This window comes from Haliotis rufescens, unplaced genomic scaffold (assembly GCF_023055435.1).
Source record: "Haliotis rufescens isolate VD_foot unplaced genomic scaffold, xgHalRufe1.0.p SCAF_16, whole genome shotgun sequence".
Classification (NCBI taxonomy): domain Eukaryota; kingdom Metazoa; phylum Mollusca; class Gastropoda; order Lepetellida; family Haliotidae; genus Haliotis; species Haliotis rufescens.
In genome coordinates, this window is record NW_025963846.1 from 9,204,260 (window position 1) to 9,217,147 (window position 12,888).

Below are 12,888 nucleotides of genomic sequence, written 5' to 3' on the forward strand. Positions count from 1 at the left end.
TTGATCTTTTTCTTTTTTTATTGTTCATGCTTGAAAGAATAGATTCCTTTTAAAGGAGTTAATATCATTTGGGTGTCCTATTCTTCCCCATACATATTTGTATGGAATTCAACCCAAGCAATGTAAACAACAAAAATAACTGAAAAGCAGATGTGCTACATTGTCCTGTATCTCTATTCACAGGATTGCAGTTTATTCTTCACCAAGAGGTTCTGTTTGGGGTGTGTGGCGGATCATCTCGATGAGTTTCCCAAGGAAATAAAACTGGTAGGAAGCCATGTTTTCATGTTAAATGTTATCTCCCTTACGATCCTTGATCTCTCAGCAGCAGAAGTTTCTTTAAAGAACAAATTGAAAGGCACAAGAAGGTATTTGGAATATAATTTTTGTCAGTTCTGTGTAGGGCAGGGTAGCGGTCAAAATGTTCACTCAATGTGCTGATGACATATTGGTTCAATTTCAACGTGTGTACCGCCTCTGTGGTCCAGTGAGTTGTTCGATCCCAAGTCGCCTCTTTCCAAAAGATCTTAAAAAATGGTACTTGTTGTTACCCTGCACGACATACACATGCACTCGTGCTAGCATATTAGCTACCTATCTAGCTATATAAGTGAAATAATCTTGAATGAGACATTAAACACCATGTCACCTCACATCAACCCAATGTGTGTGAAATCCATTATTGGTGTCTACCAGTGATTTTCTGGGGCGGTCGGGTAGCCTAGTGGTTAAAGCGTTCGTTGTCACGCCGAAGACCAGGGTTCGATTCTGACATGGGTACAATGTGTTAAGCCCATTTCTGGTGTCCCCTGCCGTGATATTGCTGGAATATTGCTAAAAGCGGCGTAAAACCATACTCACTCACTCACCAGTGATTTTCTGAAATGAAAAGCTGAAACAAAATAAATGACCACAAGTTAATAAAAGTTTGAAAACTCTGAGATGAGATTCTATGTATCATCCAAGATCATTCTTCCATCATCTTCAGCTTGTGTCCTACATGTAAAAATGTTTATTACATGCCCATGAAGCGATCACACGTTTAATAAACCCACAGCTGTATTGCATATTGTGTAATACCAAAACTCGTGTTTATGTACTCTCAGAACACATTTCACGAACAAATATTGAAAGCTCTCAACATCCCTTGGCTTATTCAACAACATTAAGTGTGGAGATGATAGATCACTGAGAGGAGCTTATGCACACATGATAACCCCAGCAACCTTGTTGCTAGGCTGACGTCACATGGCATTGTTTCGCCGATGGATCTTGCAACAAAATTTCACAAATTACGGTGCAAGGCCCCGTACCACAAAGCAATCGTATTGTAGTGCAACAACAGTCGTAGTCTAAGTTAAAGTATGTGAGTTACGATAACCTTAGCACTACGATAATTTTGTTGAACGGGCGCCTGAATTCTAAAGGTGGACCGTTGTATGGTATTAAATTCATACTTTTCAACTTTTGACGTGTTTGAAGTATTATTCTGTTAAACTCAATTGGATTATGCCGTGGATCGTGTAGGTGTCAGCCTATTCACACTCAACAGTATAATTCTAAAAACATTATAAACTAATATATACTAAACTAAATTATATACTAAACTCGCTCCCGTTTAAAACCAATTTTATTAAACTCGTGGATAGTTGTGGTATCTGACTTGCTTTCGCTCATCAGATAACAGTACTATTTACTCGTTTCATAAAATTGGTTTTACACGGTGCTCGTTTAGTATTCAATATAAAGATAACCAGCTTCAGTGGCAGGGAGATTGGTGATGTCATGTGATTGTGACATCATCGTAACCGATGACATCACAATGGTCTTCAACATAATGAAAGCATTGTGATACAATTTCATTGCAATGTTATCTCCCCTAGGAAGGATGCTTGATCTCACCCAATCGATATCTCCAATGGAGACCAGTTTGGGATTATAAAATTTAATTACACTTTTTATTTTTTTTATTTCCAGGATTATCTTGTGTATCACAATGTCATGTTCATATCTTCATTTCCCATGTGTATGAACAGTTTACATACATTTACCACTGGCTTCATGGAAGAACATGTTTGTTTAAAAACAAAAGTTTCAAAGTGTGACCTTTAGGAAATGGGAACTTGTTCTGATGATGATATTCTAATTTTTAACTCTATTACAAGGAATATCAAACCGTGTCAAATAGTCCTAGAAACAGCATAGTGTGTGTGAAAAGAGAATTGACGAACAATTCTTTCCCCCCTCCCTGGAGTGACAGTATTTGGAGTTATCCCCCTTTGACCATGCTGATTTTGTTGTGTAACTTTGTTAAATTCATGTTAATGTTTAGATTCATTTTCTCACTCATAACAAAATGTGTCACAAACAATCAGAGCTAATTGATTGTCTGTTGTTTTTGACATTGAAATAACATCTCCTTGTATTTTTGTGTTATTTGAATCACAACCATTAATAACCTAAAAGGATCTAGTTTACAGTTGCCATACTCCTTAAATGCTACCTAAACAATATACCAGAATAATATGTATCAAACATAAAACAAATAATAAATTGTGAACATACTATCTTGTTGGATAAACTTGTATTACTGTCCTCTGTGTGAGCTTCTGTTTTAAGGAATGTAGTATGGATACACATTCACTATTGCATTTTATGTGTATATAGGAAGTAATACCCTGAAAATATATGGAAAAACATAAGAAAAGTAATAACTTTGAAAATTGAAATTAGGTTGAACAATTTGTACCAAATAATAATAAGGTATACAAGAGTTATTTCCCTTTGACCATACATGTTGCTCAATTCAATCAATATAATGCTATTGGTTACACTCAACCAAATGTTGTCCTATAGACTTCTATGGTAACATTATACAGTGATTCCTCGCTATGACGCTACCTTGGGCGTCCAAGTAATTGATAGGTGTTACAGACAATGAAAGGTTTAGCGGAGGTGGAGTTGTAGCGGGTAGGTGGCCAACACAACACTACATGCTGGTCCTGCGTACCTAACACATTCTATGCTGCATGTTTCAGAGTTTGAAATTTTGTTAGAATATACATGTAGTAGTTGTTTATGATTCATAGTAAAAAAATATGTATCACATGTTATGCTCATAAAAAGCACACAGTATCTCTTCAGCGAATTCAGGTGAATGAATAAATTTGGTCAATAAACATTTTTAAAAAAAATGAAAATATCTGTGGTCACATTCAGCATTAGTCATCATGTTAGAAAATACAGCACTAAATATTGAATAACATGGTCAGTTTTGCTTACTGGATGGATGTACATTAACAACATACAAATGTCACACAGTATCATCCAATCACAGCTGCACACTCTATCTTCTCTATGAAAGCGGATGATTCTGATTTCATGTAGTAGAACCGGTTATGTGGCTGCAAGATATTTTTTTAAGTAAAAATGATCCAATTTCTCTTGTGAACATAATCATTTTAGAAGTTACTAAAGATGTAACAGAATGACGATGGTGTTGGACTAGGGGAGGGAGGGAATGTATTCTTACACCCTTGTCAGCAATATTCCAGCTTCAGTATTGTAAGTCTGAAATAATCACCCCGAGACAAGGCACATTTCGTCAATGTTGGCACACATTCAGCCAGGTCGGTATGTTAACCTCCTTGAGTGATGATCCAAGCCATTGCCCCATGAAATCATGGAAACAGCCACGTCACAGACATCACTTTAGTCAGCTCTTATGACTGGCATTGAATACCAAGATCCTATTCTTTTGCAAGGATGATGTGTTTGGGAGGAAGGAGACAGGTGCCCCTTCTTCTGTAATCATCCCTCAGTCCCCATCTCTGTGATGTGAAGCACAACTTCTGTAATCATCCCTCAGTCCCCATCTCTGTGATATGAAGCACAGCTTCTGTAACCATCCCTCAGTCCCCATCTCTGTGATGTGAAGCACAACTTCTGTAACCATCCCTCAGTCCCCATCTCTGTGATATGAAGCACAACTTCTGTAACCATCCCTCAGTCCCCATCTCTGTGATATGAAGCACAACTTCTTTAACCAGCCCTCAGTCCCCATCTCTGTGATATGAAGCACAACTTCTGTAACCATCCCTCAGTCCACATCTCTGTGATATGAAGCACAACTTCTGTAACCAGCCCTCAGTCCCCATCTCTGTGATATGAAGCACAACTTCTGTAACCAGCCCTCAGTCCCCATCTCTGTGATATGAAGCACAACTTCTGTAACTAGCCCTCATTCCCCATCTCTGTGATATGAAGCACAACTTCTGTAACCATCCCTCAGTCCCCATCTCTGTGATATGAAGCACAACTTCTGTAACCATCCCTCAGTCCCCATCTCTGTGATATGAAGCACAACTTTTGTAACCATCCCTCAGTCCCCATCTCTGTGATATGAAGCACAACTTCTGTAACCATCCCTCAGTCCCCATCTCTGTGATATGAAGCACAACTTCTGTAACCATCCCTCAGTCCCCATCTCTGTGATATGAAGCACAACTTCTGTAACTAGCCCTCAGTCCCCATCTCTGTGATATGAAGCACAACTTCTGTAACCATCCCTCAGTCCCCATCTCTGTGATATGAAGCACAACTTCTGTAACTAGCCCTCAGTCCCCATCTCTGTGATATGAAGCACAACTTCTGTAACCATCCCTCAGTCCCCATCTCTGTGATATGAAGCACAACTTCTGTAACCATCCCTCAGTCCCCATCTCTGTGATATGAAGCACAACTTCTGTAACCATCCCTCAGTCCCCATCTCTGTGATATGAAGCACAACTTTTGTAACCATCCCTCAGTCCCCATCTCTGTGATATGAAGCACAACTTCTGTAACCATCCCTCAGTCCCCATCTCTGTGATGTGAGGCACAACTTCTGTAACCATCCCTCAGTCCCCATCTCTGTGATATGAAGCACAACTTCTGTAACTAGCCCTCAGTCCCCATCTCTGTGATGTGAGGCACAACTTCTGTAACCATCCCTCAGTCCCCATCTCTGTGATATGAAGCACAACTTCTGTAACTAGCCCTCAGTCCCAATCTCTGTGATATGACGTACAACTTCTGTAACCATCCCTCAGTCCCCATCTCTGTGATATGAAGCACAACTTCTGTAACTAGCCCTCAGTCCCAATCTCTGTGATATGACGTACAACTTCTGTAACCATCCCTCAGTCCCCATCTCTGTGATGTGAGGCACAACTTCTGTAACCATCCCTCAGTCCCCATCTCTGTGATATGAAGCACAACTTCTGTAACTAGCCCTCAGTCCCCATCTCTGTGATATGAAGCACAACTTCTGTAACCATCCCTCAGTCCCCATCTCTGTGATATGAAGCACAACTTTTGTAACCATCCCTCAGTCCCCATCTCTGTGATATGAAGCACAACTTCTGTAACCATCCCTCAGTCCCCATCTCTGTGATATGAAGCACAACTTCTGTAACCATCCCTCAGTCCCCATCTCTGTGATATGAAGCACAACTTCTGTAACTAGCCCTCAGTCCCCATCTCTGTGATATGAAGCACAACTTCTGTAACCATCCCTCAGTCCCCATCTCTGTGATATGAAGCACAACTTCTGTAACTAGCCCTCAGTCCCCATCTCTGTGATATGAAGCACAACTTCTGTAACCATCCCTCAGTCCCCATCTCTGTGATATGAAGCACAACTTCTGTAACCATCCCTCAGTCCCCATCTCTGTGATATGAAGCACAACTTCTGTAACCATCCCTCAGTCCCCATCTCTGTGATATGAAGCACAACTTTTGTAACCATCCCTCAGTCCCCATCTCTGTGATATGAAGCACAACTTCTGTAACCATCCCTCAGTCCCCATCTCTGTGATGTGAGGCACAACTTCTGTAACCATCCCTCAGTCCCCATCTCTGTGATATGAAGCACAACTTCTGTAACTAGCCCTCAGTCCCCATCTCTGTGATGTGAGGCACAACTTCTGTAACCATCCCTCAGTCCCCATCTCTGTGATATGAAGCACAACTTCTGTAACTAGCCCTCAGTCCCAATCTCTGTGATATGACGTACAACTTCTGTAACCATCCCTCAGTCCCCATCTCTGTGATATGAAGCACAACTTCTGTAACTAGCCCTCAGTCCCAATCTCTGTGATATGACGTACAACTTCTGTAACCATCCCTCAGTCCCCATCTCTGTGATGTGAGGCACAACTTCTGTAACCATCCCTCAGTCCCCATCTCTGTGATATGAAGCACAACTTCTGTAACTAGCCCTCAGTCCCCATCTCTGTGATGTGAGGCACAACTTCTGTAACCATCCCTCAGTCCCCATCTCTGTGATATGAAGCACAACTTCTGTAACTAGCCCTCAGTCCCAATCTCTGTGATATGACGTACAACTTCTGTAACCATCCCTCAGTCCCCATCTCTGTGATATGAAGCACAACTTCTGTAACTAGCCCTCAGTCCCAATCTCTGTGATATGACGTACAACTTCTGTAACCATCCCTCAGTCCCCATCTCTGTGATATGAAGCACAACTTTTGTAACCATCCCTCAGTCCCCATCTCTGTGATATGAAGCACAACACAAATGCTTCCCACTACCTAAAACATATCTGTTGATTGATTTTTATTGTGACCCAAACGTTACTTGAAGATTTTCATTGGCTAATGTACTTCATGTATAATATTGTAGATAATATTTCAACCCTGTGGGAAAGTATGTTGTTTGTTTGTTAAAGCTGTCCATCCCTTTTACCAAACTTGTAGGTATGTATGATATAAAGGGTACTATACTAGATTACAATCGATTGACCCTTAATATACTGTAAATCGTGAAATTGATGCGTCTCCAAAAGAATGCGACTGCTGGCCCCTAGCCAAAAATGCGACTCAATATGAATGCGACACCCCCCTCCTCTCAAGCATCAGTGGATTTATATCTAAAGAAAATACAGGAGAGTCCTCACCTTAATCCAACCTTACATTAATCCAATCACACACCAAATAGCACCGCTTATAAGCGCTGAGTAGAGAACTTCCACTAAAACAATACATGCGCGCTGGCTCATGTCGGCCTTTGACGCAGTCGTGAAGAACAAATTTTTAAGACACTGTGTTGCGAGGGTGGCGTCTATCTGGACTTGCAGGTGTGATCAGTGATGACATAAGTGAATAGAACTCTTGTCTTGACTGCAGCAGTGACAATTCACAGGATGTAATTGGTGTTTGAATGACATTGTTTATATACTTGTTACAAGTGCTGCTCAATAAACAGTGATGTGGAATACATAGTTGTTTGTTTTCAGCATATGTCTAAGTTGGTATTTCTGCTACCCAAAATCTCTTATTGTTGATATAAATGAGATGTTTACTATTGCAAGAAAAGACCACTCGCATTTTTCGCATTTTATTCACGCTTACCTGAATCATGGAGAGATACTATTCACAGAACTATTGTTATCAACACTGCATCACTAAACATAAGCAGTCTCTGCTATGACTTACTTAAATCGGGTATTTGTTCTAGATTGTTCTATGACATTCTTATTACTTCAGTAAATCCACCAGCAGTGTACAAGAAATGGAAAACGGAGCTGAATGTTTACATAGATTGGACTTTGGAGACAAAGGCTTTTGCAATATAGAAAAAGTATGCAGGATAACAAATTACAAAAATTTCGTCAACGAGTTTATTGCCAGAAGAAACAGTACAAAACATCGCTTTTACATGAAATGGGGACATTTTACTGATATATATTAAATCCCCGCTGTCTTCAATAATATTCCAGCTGTATGACGTCTGTTTGATCGATGCTATGAAACATGATCTCGCTGTCTGGGTACCAAAACACACAATCAACCAAGTCACTGTTTCTGACAACTCAGTCCTTTCAAGTTGCCTCTCACAACCAGCATATTGAGATTGGGACCAATTCGAACCCGAAATCCATACGATAATCCATAATTAGATAAGTCATACAAGAGTTATTTCCCTTTGACCATAATTGATGCTAAACTCAACTGCCAAAACTTTGTTATGTGGTTGCAGGATATTAAGATGATCCAATTTATTTCATTAAAGCGATCTAAAACATTGTTTAACCTGAAACAGAATGATCTATGTTGTCAGGGTACAATGACATGCAATCTACCTAATTATTGAGTCTGACCATCCAAGCCATGCTTGCCGTAAAAGGCGACCAACGGGATCGGATGGTCAGGCTCGCTGACTTGGTTGATGCATGTCCTCGATCCAAATTGAGTGGATCGATGCTCATGATATTAATCACTGGATTGTCTGGTCCAGACTCGATTATTTACAGACCGCAGTCATATAGCTGGAATATTGCTGAGTGCGGCGTTAAACAACAAACCAACCAACCAACTTATGATAAGTACTATTTGGTCCTTGAATGGCATTTAGAAGTGATACACATAAGGAAGAGAGTTTATGGAGGGCATCTTCTTAATTATGAGGAACACCATGTCAAAGAAGTTGACATCCATAAATCCTCTTCCTCAAAACTATAGGCTGCTGGTACCATTCTAACCAGGAATTCACGTGGAGGAAATATTTGTATTTGCTAGGACCTGAGACAAAATGAGGATCTGGGATACTAGATCTAGGAAGCTAGAACTTAATTTTAAAAAGCTGGTAACTTTTTTTTGGCTTCCATCTATAACAAGCTGTCGTAAATGCATAGACCACAAGTCATCATTGCATGTTGTGCAACACATTGACATCCTGTTGCAATATCTGATGAGAATCTCAAATAAGTGAGAAATATCACGACTTATGACATCCTGATTGATGTGATAATCATGCCATTTAGGAGGGGTGTATTACAACAGGCTATAGCTTAATGGATATTGTTGCAGTGGAACAGGTTTATCTGAACTTCTCAAAGGATATGTTTTTAAATGAAGTATGTGTACTGGCCCTATTATCTTAATGGTGATCTAAAAATATGCTGACATTTCTATTTCACAGCTGCATAATCGAGGGTTTTTCCTGATGCAAGAACACTCCATGTTGGATGCAGTGTACGGAGGGGTAATGATCAATGAAACTGTTGATTTTAGGCCTTTTATTTTTTATTAGTTGGTTTACAAACATTTTGGTCTAAAATTCAATGTAGGTGGTTGAAAAAAAATAATGTTTTTACCTTCCAGATTAATACTGCTACTAATAAATGAAAACCAAACTTGTAGGTCACAACATCGCAGTAGTATGATTGCCATGCGATCGAGAAAGATAATTAATTGTTTTTTGTTGTTTGAATAAAGATTATTGTTCACCATTTCTTATGAACAGCGGTGATAATATTTTAAGTGTTTTTGTTTTTCATTTCAACTAATTGTAAAAAACAGTTGAGCCATAATGTCTTGTCAAAAGTCATTTAATTTAGTTTCTAATTTCAGGGTGTTTTTGTAGAGGGGTCTCATCAATCAACTAAATTAGTATAGGGCTTTATGTAGGTATTCTCAGTCTGATATTCAGGCCAAGTTCACATAATTGCCCAATCCCAAAATCCCATGTAAATGCCAGGCAATACGAATATTTATTGCTCAATGACAGTATATTTATGACAAGTTACAATATCTATTAGTTGTTATCGCACCATAGTTTTGATAGATGTATTGATTATTAAATACTGATACTCTTAACATCTCTAGTAGGAGTAAGATAAAATAATCTGAAAACACAATCTTCTTATTTGTCACAAGAATTTGTGCTTACAGTGAGGTTCAACTGCAAGACCCATGAGACAGCCTTAACTAACACTGCTCACATGGCAGCATATTCACATAACGATTTTACAAACTAAAAAACATGTCTGTTATTTAAAAAAAATAAATCCCACCTAGAATACAATTTTACACAAAGAAATCTATTTGGAAAAAAAGTATTCAGCCTTTACGCTGCAGATTCATGACCAAAGGTCAGGCTGAAGGTGAGGAATGTAATAATGCTTTTTCTCAAGTTCAGCACTACCTTCCGTGTGACAACACTTTCATCATGTGAAAATAAGAGGGAAACAAAGGGAGAATTAACTTTGATATTATTGTAACAATGATTCATATGTTATGGAGGTGGTTCATTTGTGTTCCACATGGCTCATGGTCTACATGTTGCAATATTCCTTCACGCAAATGTGATTGTATCATGGTATGTTTCATGCTGGTTACGTGATGAATGGATGCAGGTATGCTTCACAAATTGGTATATTGAGAGATGTCTGCAACAGATAATCAGCTTCCCTCTGTGTCCCTCCCAGGTAAAACTGTCTGATAGGTAGACTAGAGTATCATTATTGATCATTATTTTGAGAGCTGTCACTTAAAAGTGTGGATTCATGTTAGGATGGGTCAAGTTTTTTACTTGTTTTACAGCTTCCTCTTGACAAATGTGCTCAGATGCGGGCTTAAAATATTGGAAATCAATATTGGTATTTTCGAGTTGACGGTCTAATAATTCTGTGTTATTTTGGAAACATTAGTTATGAAAAGATCCAGCTGTTTTTACTTCAAATGAAAAAATATATCTTTACTCAATTTAAACCTTTTCTTTCAGTTATTTATATTTACTGGATAAGAAGATTCACCTTGTGGATCAGAAAACCAAGTAATATGACACCTTACTTGTGTGTGTGTATGGTTTTACACCGCTTTCAGCAATATTCCAGCAATATCATGGTGGGGGACACCAGAAATGGGCTTCATACAATTCACACTTATGAGGAATCAAACCCGGACCTTCAGGATGACAAGCTAACGTTTTAACCACTAAGCTACCCCACTACCTTAAGGTAATGAGGGTTTTGTTTAGTGCTCAGGTTCCTTGTAACTTTTGTAGCTATAGAAGTTTTAGCAATTGGGAACATTTTAGAATTATTTATTTCTAAAGTACAATAAAACAGGCCACAAAAAATGAACGATTATATTTTCATCCAGATTTTTTTTTTTTTTTTTTTAAAGAAACTGTTCTCCTGTGACCATTTACTGTCAGTGGATGTGATTCATATGAAGCATGAATGTTTGGTAGGAGTACATGTATCAGGATTTTACTGTGACCTATGAAATGATGTATTTAAAGGGTCTTACAGGAAATGTGAGGGTCCTGTAAACTAATGAAATGGTGAAGTGTACTGTACATGCTGTATTTAATAATTTGTTTAATTACTGGACTAGTTTGTTTCTTTCAAGAATTTGGTACTATGAATATTATTGTGCATCCCGAGAGATGTAAGCTATCTTTTTTTCATCATCCATAGTATACATTTGTGCATATTAGACACACCGTGATATGAGTTAATTTTTTTCAAGTAAAGAAAGACTGGAACACACATTGTGACTTTCATCGTTTGTAGGTATTTAGGGGGAATATAATTTGATGTACCGGTAGTAATGAGCCAGGTGGGGATGAAAATCAAATAATTAATTTCTCATGGCCTTCTGCACAGGTTTTAAAGAGCCATTCATGCCTTTGAAACACCTTACCTTGCACCTTTCGCTTTATAGAACATATTCAAAACGACATACAAACCTACATTCTGTGATCTGTGTGTATTCTTACTGGCCCAAATATCCATTGGGTGTATTTAATGATGCATAGTGTTCAAATTCAAATTCTTTATTCAGTACGATAGAGGCCACAGGCTCTTTGAACAAAATGTATGACACATATTCATGGCAACAGTCACAATGATAAACTATGTGTTCTTTCTTCTTTACTCTGACACAGATATCTAGCGAAACTAAACATGAGCTTTGTGTTAATAGTACTAATAGATAAAAGTATATTAGACTTATGGACATTTGGGTATAAAAATATCTTGAAGGAATATAGAGATGGCATACATGAGAATATGAAGGGCACAGGAAATGAAACTATTAGACAAAATTGACATAGTTTGCAAAATCTTTCTTTACGAGAAATGTTAAATTTTCTACCAGTTTCTATTTCCAGCCAGTATGCACTGCAACTAAACCTGGACATACATGTTACACAATTCAAATAGTTTTCACACTTCAATGTTAATTCAAAATGAGAATAGAAGGACATTTTAGAGCTATTACATAAACTTCTGTGTCATATTTGTTGGAAATTGTCTTTTAAATGTTGCAATAAGCTTGCATGGTGGAGAACAATTAAAGCTTAAATAGGGGTACTATATGAATTGGGTTTTATGAAATGAAGGAACATTATGAGTCAGATCATGTACAGTGTCTCAAGGTGGCAACAAGCACCTTATCAAATCTAGTTCTTTTTCAGTGCAGGTGTGACCCGTGAAGATCCGGGGTAGAATAAATAGGTCTTCAGTAACCCATGGGATCGGGTGGTCAGGCTCGCTGACTTGGTTGATGCATGTCATCGTATCCCAATTGCATGGATCGAAGCTCATGATGTCACTCACTGGATAGTCTGGTCCAGACTCGATTATTTACAGACTGCCATCATATTGCTGGAATATTGCTGAGTGTGGCTTTATGCAAAAAACAAAGAAACAGTGCAGGTGCATTCAATTATTAATGCAACCTCAAGTCTTTTTAGTGTTGGTTGTGAAAATGAGAAGAATGATTTAGTACAAACAGTGATTAGTTGAAGATAACTTTGTGAAAAGGTTCAGCCAGTCCACCAAAGTGTTCAGTATATCAGGTATCCTGAGATACTAGATATTGGTAGAAATGATGAAGTTTTGAAATAAGTTTTTATTTCTTTATCTTTCTGTTATGACACCTAAAATGACATGAGAAGGATAATAACTCTTTTTATTACCAATAGGGTTAGAAATAACCAAGTTCATAAAAGTCGTATGTGCACTAGTTCAGATGCACTTCACGCGCATCAGTGTATTGTTTGTGGGTGTAAGCTTATCATATGACTGGACTTTCC

General features: G+C 38.4%; 1 protein-coding gene across 3 annotated transcripts in view; it reads left to right on the forward strand.

Annotated features, from left to right (window-relative positions):
* The window catches only part of LOC124128994 (cysteine-rich DPF motif domain-containing protein 1-like), a 68,354-nt gene that overhangs the window by 3,401 nt on the left and 52,065 nt on the right, over positions 1-12,888 (forward strand). For 2 of the 3 annotated variants that reach the window (XM_048396840.1, XM_048396839.1), the window contains exon 3: positions 184-267. In XM_048396840.1, coding sequence (XP_048252797.1) covers positions 184-267 — 84 coding nt within the window. Of the gene's footprint in view, positions 1-183; positions 268-10,566; positions 10,678-12,888 lie in introns of those variants that run through there. The other variant, XM_046492449.2, reaches the window with a different exon arrangement.